This window comes from Macaca mulatta, chromosome 3 (genome assembly GCF_049350105.2).
Source record: "Macaca mulatta isolate MMU2019108-1 chromosome 3, T2T-MMU8v2.0, whole genome shotgun sequence".
Lineage (NCBI taxonomy): Eukaryota > Metazoa > Chordata > Mammalia > Primates > Cercopithecidae > Macaca > Macaca mulatta.
In genome coordinates this window covers 77,898,453-77,916,835 of record NC_133408.1, presented here as the reverse complement: position 1 = coordinate 77,916,835, position 18,383 = coordinate 77,898,453, and the positions used below count along the sequence as shown (strand labels likewise).

General features: G+C 46.0%; 1 protein-coding gene across 51 annotated transcripts in view; it reads right to left on the bottom strand.

The window, feature by feature from the left end:
- Positions 1-18,383, bottom strand: part of GRB10 (growth factor receptor bound protein 10) — a 203,807-nt gene that overhangs the window by 12,804 nt on the left and 172,620 nt on the right. For all 51 annotated transcript variants that reach the window (XM_077994595.1, XM_077994613.1, XM_015133490.3 and 48 more), the window contains 9 exon segments: positions 16,361-16,476; positions 15,295-15,363; positions 13,437-13,574; positions 12,010-12,120; positions 10,002-10,100; positions 3,384-3,461; positions 2,338-2,454; positions 1,393-1,459; positions 1,083-1,170 (listed from right to left, as the gene is read on the bottom strand). In XM_077994595.1, the coding sequence (XP_077850721.1) occupies positions 1,083-1,170; positions 1,393-1,459; positions 2,338-2,454; positions 3,384-3,461; positions 10,002-10,100; positions 12,010-12,120; positions 13,437-13,574; positions 15,295-15,363; positions 16,361-16,476 (883 nt within the window).

The window sequence follows — 18,383 nt, the reverse complement described above, 5'->3', positions numbered from 1 at the left end:
AAAAAAGGAAAAAGAGAGCTGAAGAGGAGGAGGAGGAGAAAATGTGTGAAAGGTAAGTAAGTTAGCAGGTTGAAGCTGCGTGATGGGTAAGTGGGGTTTCGTTATACACTTATGAAATGTGAAAATTTCCATAATAAAACTTTTTGTAACACGAAGGACACAAGAATCACTCGTTGAGTTTAGCAGCTTCCAGGAACCTGTATTTTGAGCATTCAGACCCTATATGGGACAGCTCCCACGTGGATGCAACTACTTCATTAGGGCGGATGATCAGCTTGTGTCTCTTTCTGGAGGACTCTGCTGGCTCCGCAGGGTCGGCCTTCTGTGGTAACGGCATCCCACGTCCCTGTCCCTATATCCACACTGTGACTAGCTCCTTCCCAGGGTCATTCAAGTGTGGTCTTGGGATTTGCTTTGGTCAATGGGATGGTGGCAAATGTGATGCTAAGAGAATCTTGAGAAGTCTTGTCCACTTCTCAAGTGGGGCCTAACCTTTCTTGCGATGCCTGGGAGCCTCAAGTAACCTGCTGCAGACACATGCCCAGTTACTCATCGCCATGGCAACAGCCCACAGCAACAACCAGACACGAGTGAACCTATCCTGGACTGTCCAGCCCCAGCCAAGCTGGCCCAGGTGAGAAAGGCCACTCAACCAACAACGATCATACGTAATTGATTTTTGTTGTTTTAAGCCACTAAGGTTTGGGGCTATTTGTTCTCAGCAAAACCAACCTCATATAGTACATAATCAAAAAGTGTAGGCAAAAGCATTTTTTTTCCCATTTGCCCACTATCTTATGAAGATAAAAGAGTTTGTGTTGTCCACCTCTTCAGATTTCATCCAGAGGTGAAGGATAATTACAGATACAGTCTGGGCAGACACGGATTAGATCCCTTTCTGCCCCTTACTAGCTGGCCAAGCTCTGTGTACCACTTATACCTCTGAGCCTACCTTTTCTTCTCTTTAAAATGAGGACAAAACTGCTGCCTGCCCAGCAAGGATGTCTGAGGAATTAAACAAAACAGATTCCAAGCACAATCAAACCTCAGCAGACCAGCTCTTATCAGTGGTGGTTCCTTACCCGTCCACAAGCCCTTGCTGTTTAATGATCCTGTGGGATTCCTCCCTGGAGATCCTCCCGTGAAACCAGTGCTGTGTCCTGTGAATCACTGTGAGGGGGAGAGAGGAGGAGGGCAGGATGGTGGCGCCTCTGCAGAATGGCTTCCTTGACAGCACAACCAACTCTGATCAACGCAGAGCCCCCGACTCCCCCAGCTACAGCTTATGTGGTGCACTCTGGGCACAGGCAAATTTGTAAGGCTCGGGGGAGTGAAGGGGGTGTTGTTTGATTTTCTTTATGTACAAAAACATCAGGCAATGTGCCTGTTTACCTGTACTTAGGGTAGAAGGGTGGAGGGGACTTTGGCTACCTAGGATGTTCATCCGTGTGCTTCGCTTCTGCAAAAGAAATTCCACATTAGCACCGAGGACAGCAGACAGACACACCAAGTCACGGCAGGGCACTGGGTCGGGTGCTTGACTGGGCTCACAAGGGCCCTTGCCCCATCTGAAGCCCCCACTGACCCCTGAGAACAAAGAGCTCAGGGTTCCCAGTTGTTAAGAACACCCTGAGATATCTCTAGTAGCCCCAGTACCGAAGTAGAGATGCTTATTTCTCACGCTGAAGACATACGATGAAAACGCCATGAACATCCTGATAAATCTCAGGAGAAACACACGAGCCTTTCTATTAAACTCACGCAATTCTCAAAGCACTGGGCGCTGGACTTGCCGTGCTTGGGGACTCCCTGAGGCTGAAGTACAGAAAATGCCAGAGTACAGGCTCCTGTTTTGCACAAGGCCTTTAAGTCTCAGGAGCTTGGAAGCTGAGTGATAGTCTTTCTACCTGGAGATTAAGAACCTAAGCCTTGGGGGTGAGGGAGTAGCCCAAGGCCTCCAGGCTGTTAGCAGCAGACCCTGACGTGAACACCTGCTGGCCCCACTCAGGCCTGGGCTCTGTGCACTCCACAGCCAGCCACTGCCGGTTCATCAGAACAGTTCTGCACGGGGGCCAGGGTGGGCAGAGAGTTCTGTTCCTCTCCTGTCCCTTCCATGAAAGCCCAGGGACAGGGGGCAGTGGGGAAAGGCTGGGTGCTGGGAACGTGGAAGGGGCCTAGAAGGGCCAACGGCTTCCTGCAGCTGAGAACTCAGAGGACCCCCACCCAACATGCCACCCCTCTTGCCAACCCGCATAGAGCCGTTCTCTGCGAGAAGACCATGTGGTGGGGCTGCCACCTTGAGGGAGCCCCTCCAGGCTGGCCAGGGCCGGGGCTTACCCTCCAGGCGTGGCCCTCCTCCAGGGCTGCGCTCTGGGCCTCCGCCGGATTCTCTATCACGCGTCCTGTTTGCCCAGAAAAATCCATTGCCACGAGGGAGTTCTCGGAGACACTGCGCTGAAAAGGGAAGGTCACGGTTCTTAAAATATAGGGAAATAAGGCAGAGTGGAGTCTTGGCGTGAAACTATCATCAAGACGGTCAGGAAAGGGGAGCAGGGAATGCCCGTTTTCTACCTCTGAACTCCCCAAGTTTCAGGTGGGAAATTCACTGGTTTAGCCTGAAAATTCAGTGGCCCCTTCGGTTCTTCTTAAGAATGAAACACATTTTAGTCCTCCCTGAGTATTAAAAAGGCTGCTGGTGAGGCCCCCAGCACCCGCAGCATTTGGACCATGTGGTCCTTCACAGGGTCCTGACCTGCACTCCAACACATCAAAGAAATCGATAGCCAGTGTGAGCCTAGGCCTCCCCAGTGAGTCATTCCCTCGGGGACGTGCGTTCGGGAAAACTCATGGACTCTTTCTGTGGCACCATTTGGCATCTCAAAGGGGCAGACACTGAAGGACCCTCAGGACTATATTTTGAGAAGATGAAGTGCTTCTGCCCCTTTGAGAACAGAGTGTCCAGAGCACAAGAGGAACGATGACAATCTCTAAATTCTCACCAGGGAATGAATGCAGCATAATAGTCAACAGCTCCCATGGGTCCCAAGGCTTAAGGAACAAAGGCGAAAAGCAGGAAAGGCAGTGCCCCACAAGGCCAAAAGTTGTTGCTGCCATTTTTGAGCATTTAAAGAAAGCCACCTACTTACACAACCCTGAGGGGAGATGCAGGGACGGGAGAAGAATGGCAGAGGAATTCACTCCCTGCCGTTACGCTGTTGAGACTACAAAACCGATGTCATCGTGGGACATAATGGCTTCGCTGAAATGCGCACACACTCTCCGGAGGTTCTCTTGCCCACCCCGTGTGAAATGAGGCGTCCTTAACACGTGCGATGCAGAAGCTGAAAAGGCACTAGACTTCTGAAGGTTCTGGCTTTACTTACCACTGGCGTTGAGAACGGGGATAGCAAGGCCTTCCTCTGCTGAGGGATTCGGTAGTTCTGGTAAAGGAGCATTCCATACTGGAGGGGAGAAGCCACAGTGAGTGACCGGCCCGGGAGCCCCGAGGGCTGGCATGTGACAAACGCCACAGCAGGAAAGGGCAATGGTGAGTGCAGAACAGGGAGTGATGCCCTGTACCAGCCTCCGGGAGCCTGAGTGCCGCTGACCCTGATCAATGCAGGGATTAGGGGCAATGATGCCCCTTGAAATAAAAAATCCGAGTATAGCTTTTGACTTCCCCAAAACTTACCTACTGGTAGGCTACTGTTGACCAGAAGCCTTACTGACAACATAAACAGTTAATTAACATATATTTTGTATGTTATATGTATTCTATACTGTATTTTTTATAAGGAAGCTAGAGAAAAAAATGTTATTAAGAAAATAATAAGAGAAAATACAATTATGGGATTGAACTGCACTTACTGATCCTGTAAGTTTACATTGTTGACATAATGAATTATCTGTGTGATGTAGAGGGCAACCGTTCAAACTTTATCAAGCAATTTAAGTTTTTCTTGTAATGTCATGACTTTTCTCTGTTCTTGGAGCACTTCCAGTTTCACTAGTGACATTTCATATGGGTCCCATGGTGTTCCTTAAAGTTCCTGTATTGCACTACACACAACGAAAAATACTCCAGAAACATGAGCCCAGTTTTTACTACAACACGTAATTTATTGGAGAGAGGACCTGCTCATGGGGAGATAATTAGCAACACAAGGTGGGTTTTTAAAAGGGTATTTGCAACTTCTGAGTTCACTGTAGCAACAGGAGGTGGCTACAAAATTATGAGTAATTTTATGCAGTTCTGAGGTTATCGGCATCTTTGTTTGTTCACATCTCTTGACTACAAATGGTGCCATATACAGTCGGTGTTTGTGTGCTTTCAGTTTTGATAAACTTTAACTTTTTATAATAGATTTCTATATATAAAAAAATCTCTAAGTGGAACTACACAGTTCAAATCATTCAACTTCACATTCAATATGGTGCACGCCTCAGTGCTGCTGCTACTGTTGCCCCTCAGGAGGGAAGAGCTGACTGGTTTGGAATAAGCAGCACAGTGACAAACATAATAATAACATCAAGAGCAAGTAATCTTATTGAGTGCCACTATGGGTTAGGTATGTGTCTAAGTGCTTTATGTTGTTATTTCATTTAATCCTCTCCATTTTATGAGCTGTATACTATAATTATCCCCATGTTACACAGCACATAACTGAAGCACAGAGGAATGAGGCAAGCTGCCCGCAGTCACGACTTTGAACGTACACGGCCTGTTCCAGACCCAGTGCCCTCCCTAGCCGAGGCTTGCCACCTAACTGGCTCAGCAGTCTGTGCTTTCTGATCCTGGCAATTAGGACTCAGGGCCCTGCGAAGTCTCATACACATCCAGCATCCTAGCCTACACACCCGAATCACACATTCCAATCACGTGGAGAAGAAGAGTCAGAGACAGGAAGCGAAGTCATCAAGTGGGACACCTCTTCTTTTATGGGATCTAAGCTTAGTTCTGGCTCTAGGTCTCGTGGCACATGCTCATTTCTAAGATAAAAATATCTAGAACATGATGCAAAGGTCTAACAGAGGAACAACTGCACTCCAGCGAGAGAAGAGTGAGAACAGGTCAGGAGAAATATTGGATGAGATAATGCCAAGAACTTTCCAAAGTTGACCAAAAGACGTCAAGCAACAGATTCAGGGTGTAGGATAAATAAGCCCACTCCAAGCATATCGTGGAAAGATTGCTGAGAAACAGACACAAAGAAAATGTCAAAAACAACCAGAGGAAAACATGCATTATTTTCACAGAAGCAATGGGAAGACAGACAGCTAATGTTTTTACATAAATTATAAGATTCAGAAGACAATGCAGCGGGAAGATGCAGAAGAGAATAACCGCTAACCTTGCATCCTATAACCAGTGAAATGTTCCTTCAAGAATGAAAGTGAAACAAAAACTGAGAAAATTTCTTAGGCCCACATGAAAAGAACTGCTAAGTTGAGGTCTCCTAGTCCCAGAGGGAAGAATGCGAATTCAGGAAAGATTAAAGCGCAAAGATGTAAGTGATTAACATTAAAATTGAGTATATAAAACAGTAACAACATTATGTCTTAAGAGGTTTTATATATACGACAAGAATCCTTCAAAAGGGACAATGGAGCAAATGGAACGAAAGGTCCTCATGCCTGCCTGAAAGCAGTCAGAAACGTACTACATTATAAAAGATTTTCGGAAGTTCAAAGTGCATGTCAGGCTGGCTGCGGTGGCTCATGCCCATAATCCCAGTACTTTGGGAGGCCAAGGCGGGCAGATTGCTTGAGCCCAGGAGTTTGTGACCAGCCTAGGCAACATGGCAAAACCCCGTCTCTATAAAAAATACAAAAATTAGCCAGGCACGGTAGTGCATGCCTGTAGTCCCAGTTATTCAGGAGGCTGAGGTGGGAGGATGGTTTGAGTCCGGGAGGTTGAGGCTACAGTGAGATGAGCTCATGCCACTATACTCCCGCCTGGGGGGAAGGGTGAGATCCTGACTCAAAAAAAAAAAAAAAAAAAAAAAAGTGTGATATCTAGGGTAACCACGAGAAAATAGTAAATGTACATATAAGTATTGGGTTAATAGAGGGAAAAACATAAATATACTTAATAAATCTAAAAAATTAAGAGAAAAGGAATACAGGAGAGGTGGGACAACCAGGAAAAAAACTGCAAATGGCAGGTTCAAATACAAATATGATGATCACACTAAATAATACAATTATTATTATTAATACAATTAATAATTGTATTATAATAATTATTAATTGTATTAATAATTGTATTATAATAAATATGAGATATTCCTTAAACATAAGGACCCAGAAAGGTAGAAAAAAGACAGCCCAAGAAAAACTATGTAATGAAGCAAAGCTGAGGTAAAAAGCGTTAAATAAATTAATATGAACCAGATTAGACTCTGGGGCAAGGAGCACTGCTAGAGATAATAAAGCATATTTCATGTCTTAGAATTGACATACCAGGAAGGTACAAATATTCTCAATTTTGGGCACCTAATTAACATACACATTTTATTTTATTCACGTTTGCATGTATATATCTACATCTATGGGTGTGTGTAGACAGAAAAGATTAAATGGTAATAAATAATTGTTGCAAAGTTTTAATGCTGCGTTCATTGCTTTTTCAACGTCAGGTCATGTAAAACCAAAGCAACCAGTACTAGGGACTCTTGTGTGGATGAGGCAAGACCTCCCTCCCTCTTGAGGATGAATTTCTACAGCAGATTAAGAGACTTCTAGAAGACAGAGGAAGGAGGAAAGATGGTAATAAATAATTGTTGCAAAGTTTTAATGCTATTTGCATAGCTCCTATAGCATCCAAGAAATTACCTAACAAACAATGTAACAGGAAGGAATGAGACAAAAGATTATCTGCTGGCGCTATCTACTAAGAGCATCTTTCTGAAAAGCTAAGTATAGCTAGGCCAGCTTTCTCCTATGTAGACCCAAGCTATAAGATTTATTTATTTATTTCAAGAAAGGGTATCTGTGTGGGTAAAGATGTAAGAAGGTCCTAGGTTAATTCAAAATAACAACCCAGCTCTGCCTTTCCACGGTTGATATGAAGATGCTGTTTGTAGTAAATGGTAAAAGGGCCCTGTCAGCTTCAGCCCTCAGACCCTCTTATCCTCTAAAAGGGGATCCGGTGTCCTGTGTCCTCTTCTGGAGGAAGGCAGAGCACACACACGGGATGCCTTGTTTTAGAACGATTGTCAACATGGAGACCCTGGAGTCATAAAGAGTTGCCTCTCCACTGTCCCTAACTCTATCCAGGTATCATTTCTGAATAGTGGGTAATGAATCAGTGCCGACAAGACTGAAATGGCATTTTGATTGCATTACAGTCCTATGGCTGTTTGAGGCAGAACCATGTCACTTGCACTCCACTTGAGATTGGCCCCGAGGCCATCACTGCTACCTTCCTGTCAGGACTGGCTCCCCAGCCTCCTATAAGAATAGTACTAAGACGTATCCTTAATGTCTCTAGAATCTGTGTATCACTGGATGCAAAGTGCTTCCCTGCAAAGTGGCAGGGACAAAAGGAACGCATTCAGGACTGACTGCAGCTTCCAGGCGGCTCTAGGGAGGGCAGCAAGCATGGTAGTGAGGAAAGGGGTTCTGGGGCCAGAATGTCAGGGCTCTGACCTGGCTCTGCCACATCACAGCAGCCACAGCTTGGGCCTCAGTTTTGTCATCCACATAATGATGATGATAATATGCATGTCACTGAGCTGTCACAAACAGTAAAGTGATAAAGAATGCCTGGCCCACAGCAAATGCTCAAAAAAAATCTTAATATTATGTAACACATCATTGTTAACACTGACAACAATAAAGTCAGTTCGTTTTGCATTAGTCACTCTGCCCACATCCTTTCCTGTGGCTCGTTATGTTAGTGCAACAAAGGAGAGACGCCCAAGAAACAGTGGTTAAGAAGCTACTACCTGGATTTATTATGTATTACCCAAAGTAATAGAATTCATAGCTTCCTGGAGTAGTATACTATCACTTTCCTTTTTCATTTCCTTTTTTTTTTTTTTGCCTTTTCCAAAACAGATTATTCATTTGCAGATTAAAATTTCAACTATATACAGACACCTTTAAAAGATCACCCATGGCCGCTGCCCTCTGTCTGCACAGCTGCCTCTCCCATCTTCTCTCCCTACTAAGCAACCTCTTTCTTCTCTCCTGCAGTCTCACAGAATGTTCACGAGCATACCATCAAATACAAATATTCTAATTTTTCCTGTTCCCTTCACACAAATGTAGCATTCTCTCTATATGCTGTTCTGTATTTTGCTTTTTAATTGTTAGTAATTTTTCCACAACAGGACACAAAGAGCAATCTCATTCCTTCTGGAGGTCCATGCAGAAGACTGCCCTCGATGGACATTATGTCACCTGTGTGACCAGTGCCCACTGGTGACCCTTACACACTGAAAACTGGCCTATAACAGGAGTGGTCTATGATCTATGATGTGTTAACATGGACGTTTCCTCTTCCATTATGAATTCATAAAATTTTGATTTTCATAATTCTTTTTGTTATCAGTGGAAATATAAAATAAGGTTCTGGGAGAGAGATATAGGAAGCCAATCTGTGGAACTTTTGGTCTGGGCCCCAGCCTCCTATAAAATGGCACTAGGATGCATCCTTAATGTCTCTGGAATCTGTGGATTACTGGGTGCAAAGTGCTACCTGCCAAATGGCCACAACAACAGGACTACATTCAGAATTGGATCTGCAGCACCTCCAGGAAAGTTTTGAGCTATGCTTCCTTCGGCTCCTCCATCTCCTTAATTGACTCCACCTTGAGTCTCTGGACCAGATAAAAGGCCACTACAGTTCAATGAAGCCTGGGAGTTTTTGTAAAGAAATCCCTGGACCACTGTATCCATCGGCTCCAAACGAACATCTCCTATGGAGACCCCTGGACTTTAGCCAAGCTCATCTGGGCCAGCTAACTTGCAACTCACAAGGACTCTGTAGACTTAATTCCAGACATGTGGGATATGGTATGTGTGCACAGGAACACTGTGGGAAATCCAAAGTGATTACAATAAACAGTCATATGAAATCACTCTGGCAATTAGCATGAAATTGCTGTCAAGGGCATTACTCCATATGCAGTTCCACGTGATACATTTCCTTTAGAACTTACAGTCAGGAGGTACCGTCTCCGCTGAGGAGCTACAGTGAGCTGTGTAATTCATCATGTTTACTTCATGGTCCTGGCTTTTTGGGAACCTGAGAGTTGGTTCAGTCGTGAAAATAATTAACACCTCATGTACTATTTCCTTTCTCCCTGGTCCTGATTTTTCGAATCCTATTCTTCTAATCTAGTGGTCTCAACCAGGGGCAATTCCCCACCCTCTGGCTCCAGGGCACATTTGGCAACATTTAGAGACATTTTTGGTTGTCTCAACTGGCCAGGCGTGAGACTGGCATCTAGCAGGCAGAGACCAGGTATGCCACACAGCTAAGTGGCCTGCAATGCTTGGATGTCCCCCAGACCTCCAATAAAGAATTATTCCACCCAAAATGTCAGTAAGTACTGAGTCTGGAAAACCTAGCTCTAACCTGTTTAATATTAGGCCCTCTGTTAAAAGCTCCTGAGATCTTGTTTAGAAAGATGCTTAACTACATTTGATAAATAAAACATTGTGACAAAACAGCAGAAAAGTTACAAGCATTTTCCTGCCAGAAGAGACAAAGTATTGTGCCTATCATGGACTGGGCCCAGGTTGTGTACCACTTAGCTGAAAACTAAGCCATTCTTCGGGGACTTCAGAGGAGACAGAAAATCAAACCAGCACAAGACAACGTAACGTGGTTAGCACAACAGCACAAAGAGGAATGAGGCCTCTCACTCTGTCGAGGGACTGGATTCTATGGGAGGAGAACCTGCCTTCTGACTTTGTCTATTCTGGCAGGTCCAGAGGCCAATTTTCACGAAGAGATGTGCACTCAACACAAACTGCAAGACGTCACATACCTTCAGGAGTCTGAACGCTGTCATCCAGCACGTCCTGGTTTGCTCATCCTCTGCACAGAGCAACCTCAGCTCTTTAGCTTCATTCCTGACTTTGTTTGGCTACAGGAGGTAAAAGAAAGTTCTGTTAGTGTTACACAGGGAGTCAGAAACAGCTTCTGTCAAGGCAGGGCTGCATCTGACACAAACCAGAGACAACCAGCTGGAGATCCCCCTAGCAAGGAGCACAGCAGATGCACACACACCCCTGTGTGTTAAGCATTCATTCATCCGCCTTCCTGACAAGCCTTTATTAAGTGCCTATCACAGACTGGCCCCAGGTTGTGTACCACTTAGCTGAATACTAAGCCATCCTTCGGGAACTTCAGAGAAGACAGAGAAACAAACCAGCACAAGACAACGTAACGTGGTTAGCACAACAGGACAAAGAGGAAGAGGCCCCTCACTCTGTCGAGGGACTGGATTCTATGGGAGGAGAACCTGCCTTCTGACTTACAGAAGGAGAGATCTTAAAGTTGCCCCCAGGCCACTGAGAGGAGGGGCGGCTGCAGAGCGTAGCCAAGAGGGGAAACCCCTGAGGAGCTCAGGGATTCTGACGTCTGAGCAGCCCAAAGATCAGACCCCAAGTAGAAGGTCCAGAGAGGGAGACTGATGTTGGCTCTGGAGAAGGAGACAGAAGGGGAAGAAGGCACCCCGAGGCAGGTGCAGGCACCATGGGGAGAAGACAGGTGCCCCTCCACAGGCAGGGCCCTTTGGTGAGGGAGGAGAATTGTTGCAGGGATAAACTGACCTGCATCTCCACAGGAACCCCCTGACCTCAGACTCAAAAAACAATGCTGGACACGGCCCCAGCTCTCCCTCTCCAGAATCTGGAGGGGTTGAGGGACAGGTGTGACTACCCTGTGCTCGGCTGGTGCTATGAGAGAAGCAAGCAGAGACTGCGTTTTCAGACATGCAAGCATGGCTGGTGTGGGCTGGTGGGAAGGGAGCGTGCCCGCTGCTGCTCATACCTCCAGCCCCGCCTGAGGCTGCCTTGGGCCTCTAGCTGGTGTGAATTAGACGCCTGTTACTTACAACGGCAAGAGTATTCCCTGAGCAAGGTATGAAGTGATATTTTGGAAAGAAATTTTCTCCTAAGGAGGGGCTCCCGGTGTTCTGTGTTCTCGGGATGCGGCTTGGGCTATGGCTGGTAAGTCAGCCTACGGCGCAAACTCCAAGCACAACTATTCACTGGCTACTGGATGTGGGCAATGTGGCCAACTTCCTATCCCACAAGGGGCTATGAAGATTAAATAAGATAATGGATGTAAAACTGTTAGTGGAACATCTCATGCACAGTAAGCATTCAGTAAATATCATCTACCATTATGATTATTAATACCATCACAACCTCATCAGGGGAAGAGGAGTGGGCTCTGCCCACAGGTGTGTGCACATGTGTATGTGTGTCTATGTACATGTGTGGAAAATGTATGTGTATGCACACAGGTATATATGTATACATGTATGTATACACATGTGGTATGTGCACGCAGATGTGTGTGCACGCGTGTGTGTGCATGCAGAGGGTGGGCCGCATTGTGTCCATTCCTATCTGACTGTCCCCACGGCCAGAGGCCCACACAGAAGCCATCAGCTCACTCAGTACCATGCAGGCAACCCAGGTGACAGGCTGGAGGTCCTCTCCCTTGCCCTGCCTCCCCTTCCAGCTACTAGTACTGGGCTACAGCCACAGCCCACCCTTTGAAGCCAAAAGCCACCCTCCCTAAAACACTGAGCCCACTGGCCACACTGTCTATCCCTGTTTGCTTGTCCTTGAGCTTCTGAGCTACTCAAGGGCTGACAGCAGCAAGTGTACAATAGATGTTTTTACAGGAATGGAGGAATCCAGTGTGAAACTATGTTTCTGTTGAAGACAACAGAAGCAACAATCAAGTGCTGGGCAAGAGAAGAAGTCAGTTTCCAGTGGGCTGCTGAGCATGCGCACCGTCTGTGGACAGTTCCGGTGTACCTTTATGCAGAGCCCGTGGTCTGTAGGGGCGCTGTACTGCTTCCTGCCGGCGATCAGGGAGAAGATGTTGCTGTCCTCCAGGTCGGCCAGCAGCTGCAGGTGTCTGGGTTCCTGTGACAACAACGGCCAGGTTAAAGTCTCAAGCCCAGCAAAGGGCAAATGTGTTCACCTCTGGTAGACAGAGGGCAGTCTCTGCACACTTATAAGCACTTTCCCCAATGACACTTTACATGTTACATATGATTATTACATGAGGTGTGATAAGTGCTAAACTAAAACCAAATTCACCCAGTCTCACCCAAAACACCCACTTCCCCAATTCTCAGACACATAAGACTGTTGGAACGTATTTGATACTTCTGCCAAATCAAAGCCCCATGACCAGATATTCAAGATAAAAAGCAGAAGAAAATCTATAACCCAAAGGTCAGAGTTAAGAGCACAGGGCCTATCTGCCTTTGGTTTGCTGTGCATCCAGAGTCCAATCGTACCCTGGGTTTTCCCACTGGTAGCTTGTCCCACCCTTCTCCTCCTCAACTCTCCAGCCTAGCTCTGTTTCCTGCTCTAGGAAATAATCTCCCGACTTCAGCACACACGAGGACTCTGAGCGGGCCACACAGCACAGCTGAGAGGTCAGGACGCTACCATGCCCTGTGTCAGACCAAAGCCCCTCTCTGCAGATGACCCCCCTTCTCTCTGGCCCATGCGTCAGCAGCCGCTGACTTCCCAGAGTTGGCCTGATGCTCAACACCTGTGCCAGGGTCCCGCCAGCTCCCTTTCCCCTTTGCTGGCCAGAGTAAAAGAGACCGTAGCCCTCAGATGGTAAGTGCTCAGCCACGTTGAATGGACATGGCTCCTGCCACAGGGTGTATGTGGACAGCACGAGAAGAGAGCAGGCAAGAGTGTACATGGGAGCGAAGGAGCCTCCAGCCTAAGCCCTCAGTGCTACCAGCTGTCTTTTGAGGGCCTGCAGCTGTTTTCCATCTCCCACCTTCTTCTCACTACGGATACATGCAAACCTGCAATTTATTTCATAAAATATCTGATACATAAAGTTACACTGGCATTAGGGTGGCAATCATCTATCAAACATCTTTACAGCTAGCTTAAATCCCAACTTATGGGAACTAGGCCAGTCTCTGAAGTGATAGGGCAGCCAGGGGGGTCTGCTACCAACCCACAGTGGGGGTGGGGCTGGGCAGGTGGGGTTCTTAGGTATGTATTATTTATTACCTAGTTTCTGAGGGAGACCAGGAAACCTGTGACTCCAAGTTTAGCTGTTGCACAATTAGCTTATTAAGAAGTTGTCCTGAGCTTGGAGGAGTCTAAGGTGCATTTAAAAATGAAGCCTAGGTTTACTCTGAGGACTCCCGGGGGCAGTGACGGGGGCAGAATCAGGGCTGGTGGTGGCAGGTTTTAAAGCTCACCTTTGAAGTTCCCTTGGTGGAGCAATAAAGGCCAGATCTCCGCAAACACACATACAGCTTTTTCCATGATTTCTTTCCCAGCTCTTTCACATGCAAAAACCCTTGAATTTCAGGACAGCTACTGGAGTTCAGAAAATTCTGTTGAAGAACAAATTTTAAAAATTACATAATGCTAATCTAAAATAATTAAAGCAGACATGTTATTAGCATAACTGACATTTTCTGAATTATTAAAAGACTCCTTTTTTTGATCAAACTGAGCGTGTTCTCCTTTCCAAAGTCTTAAAATCCCATCTCAATTGGTGCTGCATAGAACATAATTCGTATTTAAACACATGCAAGCAAATGGACCTTTCTAACACTGGTGATAACACAAGTCACGAATTTCCCTGTAAGAGAGTGCACTGAAGGATCCAGTCTGATATCAGACTGAGGGCAAGAGCAAGTGCCACGACTGAGTGAGTGGGGCTCTGGGGACTGAGAGTGAGCATGTAGTGGCCACTTTTACCCAGGCACCCCTCCAGTCAAGGGTCACATAAAAGGTGTCATTTGTCTGCAAGTGATGGAACCCAGGTGCAGGACATCCTGGTGATGTCCCCCTGTTCCACTTAACTTTTCCCACAGGCAGCCTTAAGAATAAAGCCTTTATCAAAACAAAACAAAACAAAACAAAAGAAAACAAGAAACTATGCTTTTCATCAAAGGGAAGACAGGCCGAGGGCCAGGTCACGGAGCGAAGTTGGGGAGGTGATGTTGGCAAGTCCTGCTACTAGACTGGGAGGGGACAAAGCTCTTTTCCCCCAGGTGGGAAAGGCACGTCGGACAGAGCCCTAGTGCACCTGGGTCAGTCCTTCCTGAGTCTCAAGAGACCACAGCATATCTTCACAAAGCACATGAGTCCTCCCAAAGTCAAGGCAAGTTAAAACAGAATGTGCCATTTCACTGTTCACGGTGTACAGGTGGTACCTTAGCACTGACACCTCTCACCAGAACAGACACATGCTATGGTCAGAAGGGCTTCTGAAGACACCACCGGAACAGAGCTCTGAAGCTCTTATCTTTTAGATGCTGAAACAAATTTGGTGATAACAACATAGCAAAAGAAGGGCTTATGAGCAGAATTCTGTAGGAACTATATTTTAGTAGTTTCTGTTACATGTAATATGTCACTTGGATATTGTTGGTGGCCTTAGGAAATGATTCATTCTTTCACTTTTGACATGTACACAGGCATATTTTTAGGGTGTAGCTGTAACATTCCCATTCCCCGCTCCCAGCTTCCCTGGAGGAGCGTGTGTGACAGCTGAGCACAGAGGCCCTGGTGGCTCCCTCCACTGGAAGAGGAGGTGGGGAGAGACCAGATTTTCTCAGAACAGACTTTAGGACAATTAAAGCAGGTTTCTTTATTTGTAATGTATGGCAAGTTACTTGTAAAAGTCTGTTGTGGTAACCCAATCATCTTTTACTATAGACTCAGCGCTTCTGCAGAGATTTCCAAGCAGCTGGGCGGTGGCCTGACCTGGGACCCCTGCTCAGAAAGGAGCTGGGGAGCCCTGAAACTGGGGTTTCTCCATGCACCCCCCGGGCCACACTCAGCAGTGGCATCGCTGGACTCTTCTAAGTCAGAGCAAGGGCATTCTGTGTGTAAGTGCCTGTTTGGCTCAGCAGGAATCCAGCTACACACACATTTTCCAAGTAAACTTTTTAATTTCTGGTTACTCTAAACCCCCTTAAGGGCCAAAGTTATAAATGATGAAAGATGCAATCTCTTCAGGTTTTTTACAATGTTGCCATTCAGTTCCAAGAGGATTTCTATTCAGAAAGTCTATTTCAGCAGAGGTCTATTTTGGCCCAGTACCTGCAAAAGCTGGCTTTGACTGCCATTTGACTGCTGGCACCAAGTAACCATCTGTTCTGGGAAGAAATTCTAAGAAAATGGGAAAAAACAAATACGTGAAAGGTTAGTTTCAAAGTGAGGGAAGGTATGTCATATAGATAAGTAAATTTTAAAACTATTCCTACCAATATAATTATGTACACCTGTATTTAAAATGGCAGTCCTTTTTATTCTCCTATCACACAGAAGAAACAGCTCCTTCAAAAGGTTGTATTTCATTTCCTGAAATGTTGGGTACGAGTATGGAATACCACCTATGTTTACTAAGGGATGCATGTCTCACAGCATACTCCATGGCAAAGAGTGAGATAAGGAATTCCTGCAACTAAAAGGTAAGCCCAGTCACGAGAAAAGCCTTTTCTGTTGCATTCCCCAAAAACAGTCTTCAAATTTCTCACTCTGGAATAAAAAAGCAGCTAAATTATCAGAGTCAGAAATGACCCTAGGTCTTCTCCCCAGCTGACACAGCTCTGCCCCATGACTCAGGACGACAGTAAGTACCCCAGGAGCTAGGAGGTGCCCTCCCTATCCCGGCCTCTCACAGGACAAGTGCCTTCTTTCCCAAAGAAAGAAAGGGGAAGAGAGATCAAGGTGACCAGCTCAAGACACCACCAATCGCACTGATTTCTCTAGTCATTCTTCCACGTATGATCACAAAATGTGTTTGCTGTGTGCAGAGAATAATGAGTTTTTCTTCTGCTAAGTGTTTGATCAGTTTAACTGAGAACTTTCAAAATAACAGAAAACGCCCAGTCTCCCCCAGCTCCTGTCTTAGAGACTAACCCCCTTTACACTGTGTCTATTTGAAGAAGGAGACCTCTATCTTCAGCCAGTCCCAGGCACATTTAGTGAAGCACGAGACTGGGTTTCAAGCAAGGATTGCTTCATTAAACTGCAACTCTGACTCTCATACCAATATGCTACGTCGTGCCTCTCAGTCACTTTCTAATCTGATACTATGAAACCCAAGAATAAACTTCCGGATGTCAAGAGTCCCAAACCCCAAACCTGAAGACGTAAGACTCACCATGGGATTTTTAAAGAACTCGTATTTTGCATAATTCTTCCTGAATAGAAATTTACTCTCACTGGCCATGGTACTCTCCACTTGGACCACCAGCTCGTGGTCTTCCAAGCACCTCTCTGCAGGGGCAAAGTATCACATGTGAGATGCAACAGGTGGGAAATTCATGGTAGCTTTACAACCAAATGCAAGATTTGTTCAACTTTCTATTCTTTAAACATTATGAATAGAGACGAGGTCAGGAAGGAAACTAAATTTAAATCTCTCTTTTATGTACTACCAAATTCATAAGAGGTCTTAAGATACACAGCATGAGGAATTCAGGTCAATACTTATTTTTATATACTTCTTTTGAATTTGGCATCAACCAGATGTTAAGGAATGAGTCCATAATACTCTCAGCAAATGATTTTGCCCTTAAATTAATAAATTTCAATTCTTGTAAATAAAAGACTACAACAAGAAACAAAGGAGAAAGAACTTGAAAGGGGAGGATGACCAAAGAGGGCCCAGAGATGGAAGCTTTTTTTTTTTTTTTTTTTTTTTTTTTTTTTGAGACAGAGTCTCACTCTGTCGCCCAGGCTGGAGTGCAGTGGCGCAATCTCAGCTCACTGCGAGCTCTGCCTCCCGGGTTCATGCCATTCTCCTGCCTCAGCCTCCTGAGTAGTTGGGACTACAGGCGCCTGCCACCACGCCTGGCCAATTTTTCTGTATTTTCAGTAGAGACGGGGTTTCACCATGCTAGCCACGACAGTCTCAATCTCCTGACCTCGTGATCTGCCCGCCTTGGCCTCCCAAAGTGCTGGGATTACAGGCATGAGCCACCGTGCCCGGCCGAGATGCAAGCTTTCTAATGACATCAAACTTGGTTGCCAGAAACGATGGTGCTGTGTACTGTGGGAGGGGCCGTGATGCACAGCGAGACGGTACGTACATACTCACCTTTCACACTGAAGCCTGCACGCACCACATCATGGAATAGTTCTTGTCAACTGAATTACATGTAAAGGCAGGGAAAAAAACACACTCCATCCTCCAGCACCCGCTGTGGACACGTACACACGCACACATGCACATACGCACACGCCTCCTTCACAGCATCTTCCATAGCAGCACCGTCCCCCGGAAAGGGAAAAGTCGCTTCCCTCACTGTGTGAACACAGTGGTTCCAGGTGGAGCGGGAAGAACTCAGCATACCCTGGAACAGCGTGTGCCTGCAGAGGCCGCACTGCTCCCTTTCATGACAGCTACGTCCCTTCCCAGGCGCCTCCTCAGAAACTGTCACAGGACGGTGGTGGCCACGGGAAACTAACCTTATTAAATCACGGAATAAACAAGAACAAATGTACAGCAGGGTCAAAGTGTGAACTGATGCCAAAACGGTAAAGATTAACATGCTATGGAATTGACACCAGGGCAGTTCTGTCGTCCTAAGACCCTATCCTCCTCTCCTGCAGCCAGACTGGAATCTTGAGGAAAGTGTCATCTCGGAAGGAAGGAATGAAGTTCAAGGCAAAAGCATTTCTGAGTCAAAGTGATCTAAGAATGCAGAAAAGACTTTCCGTCTACAAAGAACAACTGTCGCCATGGGCACGCATCTCCGATGGGCCCCGACTGGCACGCAGAAGCAAATTCTGGAGCTGATTCGTGCTCGGCCCTGGTTTTGACATTACAAGGAAAGGATTCCTTGGTAAAAACACATTTAAAGCCAGAGTTTGTGAAGGAAAGGAATTTTCTCCCCGTGGCTGCCAGAAAGCTCAGACTTGGCACCACCAGCAAGTGTGGAGCAGTTCCCGTTTGTCCCTGTCTGGGAGGGAATGCTGCTAGCAACATGTGAACCAATACATGGCCCTCATGTCTCCCCATGATAGAAAAAGAGAGAAACCAAGAACATGCAACAAAAACTGTTAGGTTTGCTTTCCAAAAAGAGGTTCATTCATCGAAAATGGATTTTCCAGAAGGAAAACAAATCAGTGACTTCTGTTGAAATGTTTATTCAGAGAAAAATGTCTTTCTGTAGTTACAG